The sequence below is a fragment of the Bos grunniens genome, chromosome 12, assembly GCF_055505025.1.
Source record: "Bos grunniens cultivar Pamir isolate PY7600 chromosome 12, Bosgru_T2T1.0, whole genome shotgun sequence".
Taxonomy (NCBI): Eukaryota; Metazoa; Chordata; class Mammalia; order Artiodactyla; family Bovidae; genus Bos; species Bos grunniens.
In genome coordinates, this window is record NC_141176.1 from 47,920,201 (window position 1) to 47,940,195 (window position 19,995).

The window sequence follows — 19,995 nt, forward strand, 5'->3', positions numbered from 1 at the left end:
ATGTGTTAACTATGCTAACTGGCATGATATTTTATTGTATATCCACTTGTTTGAAAATCCTGAGGTAGTATTGTATTGGAAAACTGGTAAGCAATTATTTAGTCCATTAAGTCTAAGGAGAGAACTTCAGAGAGGAGAAAGTAGACATAACAGAGTGATTTAGTTCTTCTCATTATTATGTTTTGTTTTTCTTCTTCATGTCTGTTTTACATGCCCTCATGATAGACATTCTTGTGGGTAGGCTAGTGAGTTGCACTTATATTTTTTAAACCTTGTGTACATTTTGCAACAATTTTAATTCATTACCGAACATAGATGTATCATGCTATATGCTATCGTATCACACAAACTCTTCTCCGTTTGCATTTCTGTTTTTGAAATATTTTTTGAATGTTGTCACGTCTCCATCTACCATCTTAGTCATTATGTAAACTACATTTTTAGAAACTTTAATCTTTCTTGTAGCTCATTCATACCTATCCTATCATTTTGGTTTTTTTCTTACCTTCACTTCCTGTAATTTGTTTTTATCTTAAACTGACACCCAAACCTGGAAATAGTCATCTTAATTCACTGGTTTTGTCATATTTCAGGAAAGACTGTCACTCATCAGATTAGTTTATGATACTTTTGTGTTTTCTATCCTGGCTTGGACCTACTTAGTAATTTCAGTTTTGTAACACCCAAAATGGTTAATATGAGTCTGTTTATTCAGTAAAGAGTCATTAAGAGCTTATTACATAACAGCTGATACACTAGATCCTAAGAATCCAGAGATACATTAAACTTGAATAACTAGAATAACTTGTATTTTAATTGTACAAGGCACTGTTGTATGCTTTTCACGTATATTTGCTTGTTTAGTCAGCTTGAACTCAACAGTCCCAAGTCTGTCCTCAGAGTTGGAGCCATGGCATCTGAATTCTTACAGGTTCCATAGGCGATCCTGATGGTCATCTCTGGTTGGACAAGCTCACCCTTAGAATAGAAAAATGTCTTCCTAGTGATCCAGCTGTACTATCAGTCTATATGATTTTGAAGACCCAGAACTCTGGTTTCTAGATTTCTGTTCAGGAATTTTTCTAGAGTTCTTATGAAATTCTTTAGCCTATTTTCAAAGCACTTTTATATAAGTTAAGTTGTAGATTTTGCCCGTTAATAGGAAGTTTGTCTAAATAAATGACCTTTATTTTCCATTTTGCCTTATACAGCACTTTGTGTGTTAGCTGTGATAAGTTGATTTCCATTCTTTGCCCTATATCTTGGGGGAAAATGGGGCAAAACCATGATTATCCTACATTCTGCTACTGTTCATACCTGACACTGTTCTTCATAAAAGCTCACCCCAAAAGTGTTTTTTCTTAAGACTTTTTATTTTTAAGACATCATTTTTTTAGAGGAGTTTTAGGCTCACAACAAAATTGAGAGGAAAATACATAAAGCAAACTATATAACTATTTTTAGATTTGACTTTTTAATGTTCTGCTTATTTTTCTTTAATGTAACACTACATTAAAAAGTCTATGTTGAAAGCAGCACGAAATAGTTTTGAGTACTCCAATGCACTGATGTAATAAATACTCTTAGTTCAGAGGATGATTGAAGTTGAATTTTAAGTGTTGTCATGTTGCCACAAAAGAGAAAACAGCTACACATTCAAATACTGTTATAAAATATTTTACTCTAATTTTATCTCATGCATGCTTTGAGTTATTTTAAGGCAGCATTCCTTTCATTATATTTGTTTCACTTTAGTACTTACTTTTATCTTCACATACCTGGTACCAATTTTTTGCCTTTATAGATGGCCAAATATGACTACATATTGTTTATTAATGACATTACATATTTTATTTGATCATGATATGATAGATGCATTGAATTACTCTTAATGCATGCTTGAAATTCTTATAAATCCATGGTACAGTTGTTAAACATACTCAGCGTTTTTAACTCAGCAAACGAAGCTCTCTCACATTCATTGAAGAATTAGCTTGTAAGCCAAAAATGACAGATGTAGTATTACAGCTGAGACATGGACTTGTTGAAAAAATCATCTTAATGGCAGAAACATTTGGACAAATACCCAAACGCCTTTTAAATTCCTTTCTCATGTCCTGTAGTAATCATTGTTGTAATACTGATGGTTGTTTTGTAAGTTTTTACTACCTGCTTTTTTTTTTTTTTTTTAGTTTAGAAAATTTCACACTTGAAATGACTAGAGTTACTAGAATTCTGTTTCTCTGTAACATAATATGTGTATCTTTAAACTACGCTTCTAATTTTCACTGAAAATAGTTTGGGTTCAGTATCTAAGTATATATTTTAAAACTTTGTAATATTGAGAACACAAAAAATTGAAAGAGAACAGTTAGTAAAACTGCTGCTGCTGCTGCTAAGTCGTTTCAGTCGTGTCCAACTCTGTGCGACCCCATAGATGGCAGCCCACCAGGCTCCCCCGTCCCTGGGATTCTCCAGGCAAGAACACTGGAGTGGGTTGCCATTTCCTTCTCCAATGCATGAAAGTAAAAAGTGAAAGTGAAGTCGCTCAGTCGTGTCTGACTCTTCATGACCCCATAGACTGCAGCCTACCAGGCTCCTCCATCCATGGGGTTTTCCAGGCAAGAACAATAGGTAGAACAATAGGCAGCAATAATGTATAAAAGTAAAATCTCTAAAATCACATTTTTCATTTTAATATCAATGAAAAGAAAGCAATTTCAAATATATTCATTGTTCTAAGCATGTTTTTGACCTTTAGAACTTTGACAAGGGCAACGTGGTCCTATCAGTAAACTTCTTTCCTTTACAAACAGCGATTCTCAATTAGAAAACAGACACTTCCCTCTGGGTCAGTATATTACAGGGTAGCGAGTCGGTGTATAATCTGAATAACACGAGATTTTGGTATACTCACCTTTCCAACTGATATATATATTGATATAATTGAAGAGTATAACTATATATTTAAATATTAAACATGTAGTGATATGATGTTATTTATAAAGAAAAACCTGTAGATATTTGACAAATCCTCCTTTGAGAATTCACTTGTAAGTTGTGATATCAATATGTATAAATATAAATGTGTATATAAATATGCATTAATTTGAAATATATAAAACTACATAAAATTTTGGGTTTTGTTTTGTTTGCTTTTTCAATTTATGTATTTATTTTTGGTTGCACTGGAGTGTGCAAGGCACACAGGCTCCGCAGTTGCAGCTCGCAGGCTCTAGAATGTGGGCTCAGTAGTTGTGGCACGTGGGCTTAGTTGCTCAATAGCATGTGGAATCTTCCCAGACCAGGATCGAACCCATGTCCCCTGCACTGGCAGGTGGATTCTTACCAGCTGTACCACCAGGGAAGTCCCGTTTGCTTTTTTTTATTTTTTTAATAATTTTATTCATTTATTTATTTTTGGCTGTGCTGGGTCTTTGTTGCTGCCTGGGCTTTTCTCCACTTGCAGCGAGTAGGGGTTGCTTTTTGTTGCAGTGTGCAGGCTCTCATTGCAGTGGCTTCTCTTGTTGCAGAGCACAGACTCCAGGGCTTCAGTAGTTCCAGCATGAGGCCTCAATAGTTGTGGTTCCCAGGTTCTAGAGCACAGGCTCAGTAGTTGTGGCACACGGACTTAGTTGCTCTATGGCACGTGGATTTTCCCAGACCGGGGATCAAACCTTGTCTCCGGCATTGGCAGGTGGATTCTTTAACACTGAGCAGCCAGAGAAGCCTCTGTTTGCTTTTTTAAAGTAACAAATTAGAAATTGGAGATTGGGTCTGGTATAGCAGGAGTGCTTATTTCTGGCTTCAGAGATCTTTCAAGTATTTTCAGGCTATTAAAAAACTAAACTGATATAATGTACTTCATCCCTTATTTGGCTAATAAACACTTCAATTTTGAGAAGTAAAATATATGTCAGCCATAATTATTTAAATGGAAGGTGCTTAAGTTTACATTTTTTAAATTGCTCATATCAAACATTTTTAAGTTGCCTTTAAAAATTACTTTTAAGTCAAACCACATAATATAAAAAGAACTTTCTTTCCAACCTTTCACATCTCCCAGATACTGTTACCTACAATAATACCATTTTGCCAGGATGCACACTTTTCATGTTCTTATGTGATTTTGGATATATCTATAATACGTGTCTAAATATGTATGTAAGTAATGAATCAAGCTTGTATTTTTTAAACAAAGACAATAGAATATATGGATCTGAATGATTATATCCTCCACAAAGTAGGCACTTTTGGAGCTCATACAATGCTTTTCCCAACTGTTCAGTCATCGCTCATATAGTTACTTTTTAGCACAATCCTTAGAGTAGCCTTTAATTGTAAGAGCTTTCTTCCTTCAAAGATGTATTTGTTTTTGGAAAATCGCACTTAGAGTAAAACTCATTGCTTTGGGTGGGTGAATAAACTGGGCACTACTATTAGCATAAAAAATGAAGTGAGAAAAAAAAATGAAGTGAGAAATTGGGGAAGGGCTAAATATCTTGACAATCGAGGAATAATTAAGAATGGAAAATTATGGGGCCGATAAAAATAACACTTAAAAAGGAGGTTTAATAGCATAGGAGGATTTTTACATTCTATTGAGGCGGGTATAGGATAGAAAATTCTATATGAAGGTGTGATTTACATAACAAGCATGTTTATATATGATAAGATCAAAAATTGGTGAGAAACCATATGTCATACACCTGAGGGACCATTTTTAATTGATATTGCCACTTAGGAGGGCAGTATCTCTTAAACTTTAAAATCCTTTGATTCAACAGTCCCACTTCATGATCTTTCTTAGAGAAACATTCACTCATGAACTGGAGGCATTATTTAAGATCATCTTTGAAGCACTCTGTGTAATAAAAAAAAATTGGAAATAATCTAAATGGTCATAAGTTTAGTACAAAATAAAGGAATTTGGGAATTAATTAAATGATTATGTCCACATTGTGATCTGCTACATAGAAAATGGAAAGAATGAGGTAGAGACATGAAAAGATCCCCATATTCTTAAAGGAAAAATAGTTTACAGAGTGTATGTGACATGCTGCCGTTTAAAAAAAAAAAAAAAAAGGAAATTGATATATCCTTCTGTGTACATGTATTTCTTTAAAAAAAATAAATAAAACCCCAAAGAAGATGCACAGAAAAGTGGTAAATAGGAGGTCTTTAATCTTTACTTGGGGCTTCCCAGGTGGCACTGGTGGTAAAGAACCCGTCTACCAATGCAAGAGACATAAAGAGATGTGGATTCAATCCCTGGATCAGGAAGATCCCTTGGAGAAGGAAATGGCAACCCACTCCAGTAATCTTGCCTGGAAAATCACATGGACAGAGGAGCCTGGCAGGCTATAATCCATGGGGTTGCAGAGAATTGGACATGACTGAAGCGACTGAGCAAGCAAATGTTTACTTCTAATATTTGAAGTCTTTCCCTAAGACTGGATGTGATACAGAGTTAAAATCTTCCAGTTTGTGTTTTAGTTTTGTTCTTAACTGGTAAATATAATTCTTTATTTCCTTTATTCACCAGGTTAATCTGCTGTAATTTATTTTTGTTGGACTTTTTTGACTTTGCTCATGGGTGTATATGTATATGTGTATATTACATTATTTTAATTATTATTTGCCTGATTTTGTAACTGCCATTAGTTTGGGGTTCATCTTTGGTTTCTCATTTTTGGATATTTGTTTTAATCTCACTTAACGCCATAATAAACCACTTGTAGAATCTTTGTTCCTGACCAGAGATCAAGCCCTGAGCCTTTGGAGTGGGAGCCTGACTCCAAAACCCTAGACTACCAGAGAACTAACCCTAGGGAGTTTCTAATAGTGAGAACTCACACAACGGAAACCACCTGAATACAAGATCCAGCATCACCCCACCTCCAGTAGCACCCTGTGCAGGACACCTCATCTAAACAACAAACAAAACAAAAATACAAACCCAATCATCAGCAGACAGGATTACCACCTCACTCAGCCTTGCCCATCAGAGGAAAAACAAACAAAAAGCACAAAAGTCTCACCCTGTATGAAGCTTACACAAACCACTGGACCAACCTGAGGAGGACAGAAACCAAAAGGAAGAAAGAATTCAACCTTGAAGCCTGGGAAAAGGAGACCTCAAACACAGTAATTAATGAAAAGGCAGAGAAATACTACACAAATGAAGAAACAAACTAGAAACACAGAAGTCCAAATAAATGAAGAGGAAATAGGCAAACCACCTGAAAAGAATTCAGAATAATGATAGTAAAGATGATCAAAAACCTTGAAAACAAAATGGAGAAAATGCAAGAATCAATTAACAAAGATCTAGAAGAATTAAAGAATAAACATACAGAGATAAACAACACAATTATTGGAATTAAAAATACTCTAGAAGGAATCAATAGCAGAATATCTGAAGTAGAAGAATGAATCAGTGAGCTGAAAGATAAAGTGATGGAAATAGCTTATGAAGAGCAGAATAAAGTATAAAGAATGAACAGAACTGAAAATAGTCTCAGAGACCTCTGGGACGAAGAAGTCCAAGAAGAAGAGAAAAAGAAAGGGTATGAGAAAGTTTTTGAAGAGATTATAGTTGAAAATTTCCCCAACATGGAAAAGGAAATAGTCAAGTCCAAGAGGCATAAAGAGTCCCATGCAGGATAATCCCAAGGAGAAACACACCAAGACACACACTAATCAAACTAACAGACTAAACACAAAGAAAGTCTTAAGAGCAGCAAGGGAAAAGCAACAAGTAACATACATGGGAAACCCCATATGCTTAACAGCTGATCTTTCAGCAGAAACTCTGCCAGCCAGAAGGGAATGGCAGGGTATATTTAAAGTACAGAAAGGGAAAAACCTACAACCAAGATTACTGTACCCAGCAAGGATCTCATTCAAATTTGATGGAGAAATAAAAAGCTTTTAAGACAAGCAAAAGTTAAGAGAATTCAGTACCACCAAACCAGCTTTACAACAAATGTTAAAGGGACTTATGTTGTCAAGAAATATAAGAGAAGAAAAATGATCTAGAAAATCAACCCCAAACAATTAAAATGGCAATAAGAACATATATATCAGTAATTACTTTAAATGTAAATGGATAAATGCTTCAACAAAACGATAGACTGGCTGAATGGATACAAAAACAAGACCTATATATATGCTGTCTACAAGAAACCCACTTCAGACCTCATGACACATATAGACTGAAAGTGAGAGGATGGAAAAATATATTCCATGCAAATGGGAAGCAAAAGAAAGCTGGAATAGCAACCCTCATATCAGACAAAATAGACCTTAAAATAAAGATTACAAGCGATAAGGAAGGACAGTAGATAATGATCAAGGGATCAATTCAAGAGGAAGACATAATGATTGTAAATATCTATGCGCCCAACATAGGAGCACCTCAACACATAAGACAAACACTAACAGACATAAAACGAGAAATTGACATAACACAATAATAGTAGGAGACTAACACCCCACTCACACCAATGGACAGATCATCTAAACAGAAAGTTAATAAGGAAACACAAATCTTAAATGATACATTAAATGAGATGGATCTCATCGTTATCTTCAGGACACTCCATCCAAATGCAGAAGAATACACCTTCTTCTCAAGTGCACATGGAACATTCTCCAGAATAGACCAATTCTTGGGTCATATATCAAACCTCAGTAAATTTAAGAAAATTGAAATCGTATCAAGCATCTTCTCCGACCACAACGCCATGAGACTAGATATCAATTGCAAGAAAAAAACTGTAAGAAACACAAGCACATGAAGATTAAACAACATGTTTCTAAATAACCAACCAGTTACTGAAGAAATCAAAAAACTTTTAGAAACAAATGACAATGAAAACACAACAACTCAAAACCTATGGGATGCAGCAAAAGCAATTATAGGAGGCAAGTTTATAGCAGTACAATCCTACCTCAAGAAACAAGAAAACATCAAATAGACAATCTAATGTTGCACCTAAAACAACTGGAAAAGAGGAACAAAAAACCCCAAAATTAGTAGAAGGAAAGAAATCATAAAGATCCAAACAGAAATAAATGAAGGAAACAATAGTAAAGATTAATAAAACGAAAAGCTGGTTCTCTGAGAAGATAAGCAAAATTGACAAACCTTTAGCCAGATTCATCAAGAAAAAAAGAGAGAAGAATCAAATTAACAAAATTAGAAATAAAAAGGAGAGGTTACAAAAGACAATGCAGAAGTCCAGAGGAATTTAAGAGACTTTTCTGAACAGTTATATGGAAATAAAGTGGATAACCTGAAGAAATGGACAGATTCCTAGAAAAGTTCAATCTTCCAAGACTGAACCAATAAGAAATAGAAATTATGAACAACCCAATTACAAGCAGTGAAATTGAAGCTGTGATCAGAAATCTCAGAAAAAAACAAAAGCCCAGAACCAGATGACTTCACAGAAGAGTTTTATCAAACATTTAGAGAAGAGCTAATGCCTATCCTTCTAAAACTCTTTCAAAAAATTGCAAATGAAGGAATACATCCAAACTCATTCTATGAGGCTGCCATCACCCTGATACCAAAACCAGACAAAGACAACACAAAAAAAGAAAACTACAGGCCAATATCACTGATGAACATAGATGCAAAAATCCTTAACAAAATTTTAACAAACAATTCAGGAACACATCAAAAAGCTCATACACCATGATCGAGTTAGGTTTATTCTAGAAATGCAAGGATTCTTCAATATACACAAATCAATCAATGTGATACACCATGTTAACAAATTGAAAGACAAAAACCATATGATAATCTCAGTAGATGCAGTAAAAGCCTTTGACAAAATTCAGCACCCATTTATGATGAAAACTCTTCAAAAACTGGGCATAGCCTACCTCAACATAGTAAAAGCCATATATGATAAGACTACAGCAAACATTATTCTCAATGATGAAAAACTGAAAGCATTTCCCGTAAGATCAGGAACAAGACAAGGATGTCCAGTTTCACCACTATTATTCAACATAGTTTTGGAAGTCCTAGCTATAGCAGTCAGAGCAGAAAGAATTCAGGTCGGAAAAGAAGAAGTACAGCTCTTGCTGTTTGCAGATGACACAATACTGTACGTAGAAACCCCTAAAGATAGTATCAAAAAATGAGTAGAGCTAATCAGTGAATTTAGCAATGTTGCAGGATACAAAATCAATACACAGAAATCACTTGCATTTGTATTTACCCACAATGAAAAATCAGAAAGAGAAATTAAGGAATCAATCCCATTCACCATTGCAGCAAAAAGAATTAAATATCTAGGAATAAACTTACCTAAGGATACAAAAGAACTGTACACAGAAAATTATAAGACACTAATGAAAGAAATCAAAGATGCCATAAATAGATGGAGAAATATTCCATGTTCCTGGGTAGGAACAATGGAGAAATGTCTGTTTAGGTTTTTTTCCCACTTTTAGATTGAGTTGTGTGTTTTCTGGCATTTTCACAACAATATTGTGAAAATGACTATACTCCCAAGCACAGTATTCAGATTCAGTGCAATCCCTATCAAGTTACCAATGGCATTTTTCACAGAACTAGAACAAAAAATTTCACAATTCGTATGGAAACACAAAAGGCCCGAATAGCCAAAGTAGTCTTAAGAAAGAAGAATGGAGCTGGAAGAATCAACCTTCCTGATTTCAGATTATACTACAAAGCTACAGTCAAGACAGTATGGTCCTGGTATAGACCAATGGAACAAGATAGAAAGCCCAGAAATAAACCCATGCACTTACAGATACCTTAATTTTGACAAAGGAGGCAAGAATATAGAATAGGGCAAAGACAGCCTCTTCAATAAATGGTGCTGGGAAAACTGGACAGCTACATGCAAAAGAATGAAATTAGAACACTTCCTAACACCATACACAAAGATAAACTCAAGATGCATTAAAGACCTAAATGTAACACCAGAAACTATAAAACTCTTAGAGGAAAACATAGGCAAAACACTCTGACATAAATCAAAGCAAGATCCTCTATGACCCATCTCCTAGAGTAACAGGAATAAAAACAAAAGTAAGCAAGTGGGACCTGATTAAACTTAAAAGCTTTTGCACAGCAAAGGAAACTATAAGCAAGTTGAAAAGACAACCCTTAGAATGGGAGAAATAATAGCAAATGAAATAAATGATAAAGGATTAATTTCCAAAATATACAAGCAGCTCATACAACTCAATGCCAGAAAAACAAACAACCCAATCAAAAAGTGAGAAAAATCCCTAAACAGACATTTCTCTAAAGAAGACATACAGATGGCTAACAAACACATGAAAAGATGCTCAACATCGCTCATTATTAGAGAAATGCAAATCAAAAGTACAATGAAATATCACCTCACACCAGTCAGAATGGCCATCATCAAAAAGTCTACCAACAATAAATGCTGGAGATGGTGTGGAGAAAAGGGACTGCTCTTACACTGTTGGTGGGAATGTAAATTGATACAGCCACTATGAAAGACAGCATGGAGATTCTTTTAAAAAAAACTAGGAATAAAGCCACCATATGAACCAGCAATCCAACTCCTAGGCATATACCCTGAGGAAACCAAAATTGGAAAAGATACATGTATCCCATTGTTTGTTGCAGCACTCTTTACAATAGCTAGAACATGGAAGCAACCTAGATGTCCATCGGCAGATGTATGGGTAACGAAGTAGTGGTACATATACACAATGGAATATTACTCAGCCATAAAAAGGAACACATTTGTATCAGTTCTGATGAGGTGGATAAACCTAGAGCCTATTATATAGAGTGACATGAGTTAGAAAGATAAATATCGTATTCTAACACAAAAATACGGAATCTGGATGAATGGTACTGAAGAACTCATTTACAGGGCAGCCATGGAGAAACAGACACAGAGAATAGACTTATGGGCACGGGGAGATTGGAGGAGAGGGTGAGACGTATGGCAAGAGTCACATGGAAACTTACATTACCATATGTAAAATAGATAGCCAATGGGAATTTGCTGTATGGATCAGGAAACTCAAACAGGGGCTCTGTATCAACCTAGAGGGGTGGGATGGGGAGGGAGATGGGAGGGAGTTTCAAAAGGGAGGGGATATATGTATACCTATGGCTGATTCTGGAGAAGGCAATGGCACCCCACTCCAGTAATCTTGCCTGGAAAATCCCATGGACGGAAGAGCCTGGTAGGCTGCAGTCCATGGGGTCGCTGAGGGTGGGACACAACTGAGCGACTTCACTTTCACTTTTCACATTCATGCATTGGAGAAGGAAATGACAACCCACTCCAGTGTTCTCGCCTGGAGAATCCCAGGGACGGGGGAGCCTGGTAGGCTGCCGTCTATGGGGTCACACAGAGTCGAACATGACTGAAGTGACTTAGCAGATGGCTGATTCATGTTGAGGTTTGACAGCAAACAACAAAATTCTATAAAGCAATTATCCTTCAATAAAAAAATAAATTAAAAAAATTAAAACCTTGAAAATATTTACTTGTGCAGAGAAGAAAGAGCTGTATGAAAATATAAACAGTAGTTATCATCATAAGCTTATGATTGACATTTTTTTCTGTTTCCCATATTTGCTAAAATTCTATGATAAATCTATTATTTGTATAATCAACACAAAAATTGTAAAGCCATTTTGAATAAGTGATAAGACATTTCTCATGTGGCTTATAGATTACCTCAGAATAAAAGTAAATCCAAAGTATTTCTTAAACAGTGATCAAATTGTTCGTTTACATAAGTGTCAGTTCCCAGCCCTATGAAGTAGTAGCACTTATCCTGATGTCACTGGTGCATTTGTTAAAAATTTAATTCTCTTTGTGTTATTTACAATTTGTGTAGTTGAGACTGTCTAGTAAATCCATTAGTATGGTTTGAGTTGGTAATTTTAACTACTGGTTTAAGATACCAAGTTTCAAGTCATTGTGAAGGACTTCTATTGTCTTCATATGTTTGACACTGTATCTCTTCTTTAAAAAGAAAAAGTCTTTATTCTTTTAAAGTCTTGAATATGATGCATGGTCAGTATATATTTTTTTTTATTAATCACTTACTTTAGTTCTGAAATACAGGTTTTGGTAAACTCTGGTATACATATCTTTGCTCAAATACCACCTTCTCTGCCCAACCCCTTTAAAGTAACACCATCGCTGACATCTCCATATTTCCCTTACTCTATTATTATTATTATAATTTATTACCATATCACTTTACATTTGTTTGCCTTCCTCATATCATTATAATGTGAGTTCCTTAGAGTAGTAGTGCAATTTGTGCTTCTCTGGTGTCCTAATAGAACCTGACCACACTTAGATACACAATAAATATTTTTAAATGAATTAGATGTTGTGGAATGAAATATTCTGGTTGGGACTTGCCTGGTGGTCCAGTGGTTAAAACGCCATGCTTCCACTGCAGGGGCATAGGTTCAATCCCTGGTCAGGGAACTAAGATCCTGCATGCCATGTGGCCTGCCCACACCCACACACACTCACACACACACAAAAGGACATATTCTGGTTAATAGAAAGTTAACCCTATATAAAACAGCCTATTTGAAAGAGAAAATTAAAAGCTTACTCCATACTCATGTTTTAAATATGTAATTGATATAATACTACATATTTAAATGCATATCCTTGGAAGGACTGATCCTGAAGCTCCAATACTTTGCTCACCTGATATGAAGAGTCAACTCATCGAAAAAGACCCTGATGCTGGGAAAGATTGAGGGCGGGAGGAGAAGGGGGCATCAGAGGACAAGATGGTTGGATGGCATCAGTGACTCAGTGGGCATGAGTTTGCACAGACTCTGGGAGATAGTGAAGCACAGCAAGCTTGGCATGCTGCAGTCCACAGGGTGACAAAGAGTCAGACAGTACTTAGTGATTGAACACCAACAACAAATAATACTAGTTAATACAAGATTAGATACAGATATATAAATATAGATATACAGATAGATACTATTGAGAGCAAGAAAACCTTTAGGGATAACTGAAAAATCAGTGGCTTAGTATCTTTAACCTAAGATAATTAGCTTTTTCTCAGTTCATAGAAGCAGAAAATCCAAATCAACAGGTTTGTGTGTGTGTGTTTTTCCTGAATTCTTAATTAATTAGCAGAATAATTCAGAAGGTTTGGTTAACTGTCAGTGACTCATCCAGAGCATTTTCAGCATGTGGTTCAGGGCTGGTAATACAAGTAGAACAGGTCTAGAAGCACAACCAAAATTTTCTCTAAACAGAAAGAAAATGAGTTTTATCCCCATAGTAGGCACAGAAAGTAAAGGTACAGATTAGTTATCAGCTCAACCAAAATGAATACTTCAAAGGAAACTGAATGTCAACTCAGTGAAGCCTGTTGAAAGAGTAAGAAGGAGGGGCCTGAAACACCAGAGTAAAATGAGATTGATGTCCTACCTGTGTAAACAAAATTGATTCTCAGTTATCAGAGATGACAGCTTCTGTCCCTGTCTAATCCAGTTTCCCACAGTGTAATCCCTATCTGAAGTTTCAGGCCCGTCTCTGTTTCTGAGCACTTTTCTTTTTTGGTTTTATTTTTGTTTTTTCACACGTAGAAAGTTCATCAGCAGTCTGTGCTCCATTTGCTTGTGCAGTTTAGAATTAATTTCTCCTCCCCACACAGAGGATTTAGTGGTTCAACCATGACTTCCTGCTCCCATATATTCTTAAAACCCCACCAGTATTTTCTCTGTATTGACCCAGAGTTCCTCTCAAAACTTGATCTAACTGATGCCCAGCTACTAAAAATCCCTCCCTGAACACTTGCCTGTAACTGGAAATCCTATGACTTTGCTTAGCTTCTTTTACCAGTCTTCCTTGTATGTGCCTTGCCTCAGCTGCTTCACTACCTTACTTCTAAATTGGACCAGCTCTCAGGATTTCCTAATGGAAGGACCACCCATCGGTCCTGGTAACTACAGGAACCTTACCACTGGATATGTGAGATCTTAGTTCCCTGACCGAACCGATGCCCCCGCATTGGAAGCATGAAGTCTTAACCACTGACTGCCAGAGAAGTCCCACATCCACTTTTAATATTTGGGAAGCCATGAACATTATGTGGATAAAAATTCAAAGATCAGCTGCTGTTACTCATTGGAGTAAAAACTAGATTACTAATTATAGCAGTCTTTGACTTTCTTGGGCCTCCCTGGTGGCTCAGACGGTAAAGAATCTGCCTGCCATGTGGAAGACTGGGTTTGATCCCTGGATCAGGAAAATCCCCTGGAGAAGGGAATGTCTACCCACTCCAGTATTCTTGCCTGGAGAATTCCATGGACAGAGAGCAGAGTTGGACACGACCGAGTGACTAACATTTTCACTTTTGACCTTCTTACCCATGATAACCTTGTTGATAGAGATGGGAGTAAACATACATTGCTTGGCTTAATACATGAGAGTATAATGAGCAAACTTTCACCATAGTATATATGTAAAGACTGCTGATGTAAATACTGTTATGCAGATCTGTTGTTATTTAGTGTTTTATCTAGTGCTTTTGTTCAAATGAGCTCTCCTGTTTCTCAGAACAGAATTCTCTGTTGATGTCTCTCCTGCAGTTATTTCTCAGCATTGCAGAATATGCAGTGCTGCTTGAAGTTTATTCACTGTAGCTGAGAGAATTTCTTATGGGTTAACTCTGTTGTTCCCTGTCTAATTGCTCATTTTCACCTTTTCACAGGTGAAATTCTCCTTGTTTGTCCAGCTTAAAGTCTGTTGCAATGACTATTCCTTAAGAGCAAACAGTTCATTCTAGGTCTTTATAGTACTATTTTTAAAGTAGTGTGATTTATGAGTAAGTCTTACGCAAACTAAAAACCTAGCTAATGTAAAGACTAATCTAGTCAAACCAGGGACCTGGGGTGACTGTAGCTGGAGATGCTGATAAACTTTGTAAGAAATGTGACCTCTTAAGGTTACTATGCTGAATTAGAATGTCGAACATAAACTTGCGAACACATGAATAATATTGCCTTCATTCAAATAAAAGTTTCACATTAAGAGGAGAAGATGAGAAAACTGAGTCAACAGCGTAAAATGTGACAGGTTATATTAGCAAAACAAGTAGGAGGAAGTCAGCTGAATTGTCAGCCTGTACCCTGGTCGCCATCTCTTCCTCACACTGTAACTGCCTTTGCAGCGCTGATGTTTCTAAAGGGTTTTCACAGTTCAACTTAAGTTAAAATAATAACTATTATTACAAAGGCATAATGATTTGTATGAGCCAGATTTTCCTTTACTGTGTAAACGACATGAGAATAGATGAGTCCTTTAGAATTAGCATTTGGTTCATGTGTCATTTTATTAAACTTAACATCCTCAAATTTTTACTTAACTGTGTAGTAAAATGGGAAGATTAATAGTGCTAAAAGAAACTTTGAAATGCCACATAATGAATAAGAAGAGCAGGTGTAATCTAAAAGCTAAGTCTTTCATTTCCTGTTTGAAGTTGGCCTCAGAATTACTCACAATGTCCTGGATCGTAAAAAGGCAAACTTTGCATTTTAATTTTTTCAGAACAAACTCTTTTAAAGATAAATATCACATTCCAAATGACTTAGTATTTATTTCAATAATAAGGTCTAGTGTGCCCCATAGTTTAGCATACAAATAGGTATGGATTTCATATGTTTTATACATTTATGTTTTATAAGACAACTTACCCCAGGGAATTCAGGGCATTTTCATGTCAGTAAATTGTTTAATTAATATTTTTGACTAAAGTAATTGTTTTACTGCTTCACATCCATGATGATGGCTATAATCCAAGAGACAATGATAAGTTTTGATTAGAATATGGAGGATTTACCACCCTCGTAATTGCTGGTGAGAATGTGCAACCACACTGAAAAGCAGTTTGGCAGCTCTTCAAAAAGCTTAAAACCTGAGTGACCATATGACCTTGCTGTTCTTTTATATATATATAATTAATGCCTGGACTTCCCAAAAAGTTAAACACACAAGCTGACATTCACCTTAAAGCCTTGATGTGTATTAAGTGATGTGTACCAATAGGCCTGAATGGAGCTTCCACCACTCTGAATGTGACGTACTTGTAAATAAAGAAAGATTCGAGAGTACCAGGAGTGAAGTAGCCTGTAGCAAGAATCTAATGCTGTCTTCTCTAATTATATTTTAAATGTTGTTGTCACAAGAGTGAAGCGACCTCCTTTAAAACACGTTTGAAAGTTTAACTGACTTCAGAAATATCAGCTAAGGTTCTTATGTAGCAGTGGAAAGATCATTACTGTGAAGTCAAACATAGCTGGACTTGAGACCCCCTCTGAAATCTACCAGGAAGTTCTTCCTCTTGAAGAAATGAATTAATCTCTGAATCTCTGGTTTCTCATCTGCAAAATACCTAATAGAGTTGTGGGATTAAATGAGATGCCATGGATGAAACAGACTATACTCTGTTTCTGTGGCCTGCGTGTACTCTTGTTTCTACTTCTAGAGCACTTCCACCTTGGACTTCTTCCTGCTGTGTACTCAAACACACATCTACACAAACTGAGTTAATTCTTCTTCCTGTATGTACACATCAAACCTAGGGTTTACCTTATTGAAGCGCTTATCTTGTTCTATTGAATTTTCATATTTTACATCTCTTCCCCAGAAAACTAAGTTCTTTTTTTTTTTTTTTTGGCACACCATGCAGCTTGTGGGATCTCAGTTCCCCAGCCAGGGTCTCAGTTCCTGGACCAGGGACTGAAGACCAGCCCTGGCAATGAAAATGCCGAATCCTAACCACTAGACCATGAGGGAACTCCCCCAAAATAAGTTCTTTAAAGGGGGAAAAAAAATTGTCTTCCACTGTATACATATTTGCCTGGCATGGTGACTAGCTCAATAAATATTTGAAAAAATCGAATTTTAGGAACATCTAGCATTATACCGGGTTCATAATAACTCCCTGAAAAAGCATACTATGTCTTTATTTTGCTTTCTGTTAGAACATAGTCAACTTGAAGCATTTTCAGATCTATAATATGCAGTGATTTATATCTTAAATGGAAATGTTTTTATTACTAGTTATACCTATGGAATGAAGAGAATGTTTCTTATCTGTGTTGTAATAGACTGCTTATTGTTATATATTTACCTTTGTAATTTGTACATTATGTTTTCTTATACAAATCAAATCTATATTTACTAGCTTAAAAATTTATTTTATATATGTCTCAGGAATTGCAAGTTAATGCATATATTTCATGCCATTTTTCTCCATTTAATATTATTTAGACTTAGAATGAAATAGCAAGGTTGGAAACAATGCTATAGATTTAAGAAAGCCTATGAAATATATGGAAATTAAGTCATTTTAAGTAATAACTGAACCTTGTTCTTACCATTTTTATTTTAAATGCTTATCTTGCAAAATAATAATAATAGGTAATAACTATTTTGGAACGAGAAGAATGAAAATAAAGGGAGCAGTAGAGGAAGTTTAATCAACATGTTTTGTTTCCCCAGACTTAGCATATTTCCATACACACGACCATCTAAATTATTTACAAAAGCTTTGCTGAATAAATAAAAGTTATTAACTGAATAATAATATAGGGATATTGAACAGGCAGAAGTACTGCTTATGTTTCTATAAATTGAGATTTCTTTATTGTTTCATAATTGTTTTCTTTCTTCAGGTACAGAGAACTACAACTTAGTGCAGAAAGCAAAGTAACAGAATTTCTCCATCAAAGTAAAATAAAATCTTTTGAAAGTGAGCGTGCTCAACTTCTACAAGAGGAGACTGCAAGAAATCTCACTCAGTGTCAGTTGGAATGTGAAAAATACCAGAAAAAATTAGAGGTACATATACAAGCTTTTGTTTTAAAATTAGCACAGAATGTAAGCTCTGTAAGCATAAGGTCTATATTATATTCAGCTTTTTAAAAAAATGATTTTCTTTTTCATTTAATTTTGTTTGTGCTTGGTCTCTGTTGCTGCACACTGGCTTTCTTCTAGTTGGGGCGAACTGAGGCCATTGTGGCGCGTTGGGCTCAGTAGTCCTGGCGCACAGTTGCCCCACGGCATGTGGAATCTTCCTGGACCACGGATTGAACCCGTGTCCCCTCCATTGGCAGGCAGACTGTTAACCACTGGACCACCAGGGAAGTCCATATTTCATATTGAGCTTTATAAATAATATTTGTGTTATGTATGAAAAGGAGCCGTGTCTTTAATTTTTAAAGATCTCTTATCAAGAGAATGTATCTTCCTCTTAGATAAAAAGGTGGAAAAAAGTAATGGACAGCCTCTAAGAAAAGAAATGCAAATTGCCATAGGTCTGTTTGTTGTTTTTAAAGTGTTGGCAGAAGTCCCCTTAAATGGGAAATCTCATTCAAGTAGAAAATGGACCATCCCTTCTAGAGAATGATATGGTTATTTGTGTTAAAGTCCTTAAAAAATTGATCAAGTAATTTTAGTTAAAGGAACAATGAGGTGCTTGTTGAGAACAAGTAAGGTTTTATGTTTTTTGTGTGTATCACAGCATTATTTATTATCATAAAAACTGGAAGTGTCTTAAATGTCCCAACAATAGATAATTAAACAGTTTTTGATTAATATGTTAAAATTATAAATTTTGCTGTATTCATACATTGTATGATTATGTGCAATCATGTTCTTCAATATTTTAGAATCAAGAAAATTCTTCTTTAAAATGCTGAATGAAAGACGCAATAATATCATTAGGGTGATTAATTAATGATGTAAGTATTCATTACAATAAACTTCCAGAGACTACATTTTAGAAAAGTACTCTGATAAGTAAAATTAAGATTAACAAAACAAAAGGAACTTCCCTGGTCATCCAGTGGTTAAGAATCCACCTCAGAGTTCAAGGGGGACGTGTGTTAGATCCCTGGTTGGAGAACTAAGATACCACATACCACGGAGCAGCTAAGCCCACACACCACAGCTATCTAGTCCTTGCGCACTGGAACCCATGCACCACAAGTAGAGAGTCCGTGCACCACAGTGAAAGATCTGCGTGGTGCAGCAAAGATCCCACGTGCCCCACCTGAGACCCAGGGCAACCAAAATAAATAAATATTTGTTTAAAAAAACAAAAATAACAAAGTAAAGAGTCTTACAGAAAATAAAGCCTTAGGGAAAAACATAAAGACAATGTGAATTAAATAGCACATATTTAAAGAAACACGAGTAAAAATTGTAGATGATACCTACTTCTAAATAAACCAGTGTTCTGCATTTAAAACTTTTTCAGGTACCTTCTTTGGGAAACTGCTGCAGTCACAATCTGCTACAGGCGACTCTCCCACACATTTTAGATTAGATTAGCTCTGCTTTGGTATTCGTCATCTGCAAATTTTTTATGGTTTAAGTTTTGTAATTCCTAGCAATTTCTTTTTCTTTCCACATCAGATGGCTGTGCTTACGGATGTGTTTGGGGGGAGTGAGGGGTTATATTTAGGAAAGTAGAAAGCCACTTGCCCTCTCTGTGTACTGAAACAAACATTTCATTAACCAATACTTTAAAACACACAGTGCTGGTGTTTTAACCATTCTATTTTATTGTTTTTAGCTGGTTTTAGTCAAAACTGATTTCATAACCTCCTAAAGGTTTCAACTTGCAATATGAAAGCCAGTTTTCCATAGAGCTACCCACTTAGTCTGTGGATGCAGGTGACTAGTAATTATTGAGCTCTCTTGTATAAAGGCCTTACATGGAGAAACACCTTTGTGAAAAATACTATGATTGTAAAAACTTGGGTTGATAAAACTGAGGCGTTAGGGGAATTTCTTTACAGTTTCTCCTCTGTTAAACTAGGATCTTTGAGAGGACAGGGACTATTTACTTACTATTGTCATCAGTGCCTAACATAGCACCTCACTCATAGTGGATGCTCAATAAATATTTAATGAGTGAATGAATGGTTTGATGATGTGCTATGCTTAGTCA

General features: G+C 35.7%; 1 protein-coding gene across 8 annotated transcripts in view; it reads left to right on the plus strand.

Moving 5' to 3' along the window:
• PIBF1 (progesterone immunomodulatory binding factor 1) overlaps positions 1 to 19,995 on the plus strand; it is a 232,890-nt gene that overhangs the window by 112,416 nt on the left and 100,479 nt on the right. For all 8 annotated transcript variants that reach the window (XR_015137616.1, XR_015137615.1, XR_015137617.1 and 5 more), the window contains exon 11: positions 17,714 to 17,879. Coding sequence is in view for 3 of the 8 variants with exons in the window: in XM_086328532.1 (XP_086184658.1) it covers positions 17,714 to 17,879 (166 nt within the window). In the remaining 5 variants the exon portion in view is untranslated. The remainder of the gene's footprint in view (positions 1 to 17,713; positions 17,880 to 19,995) is intronic.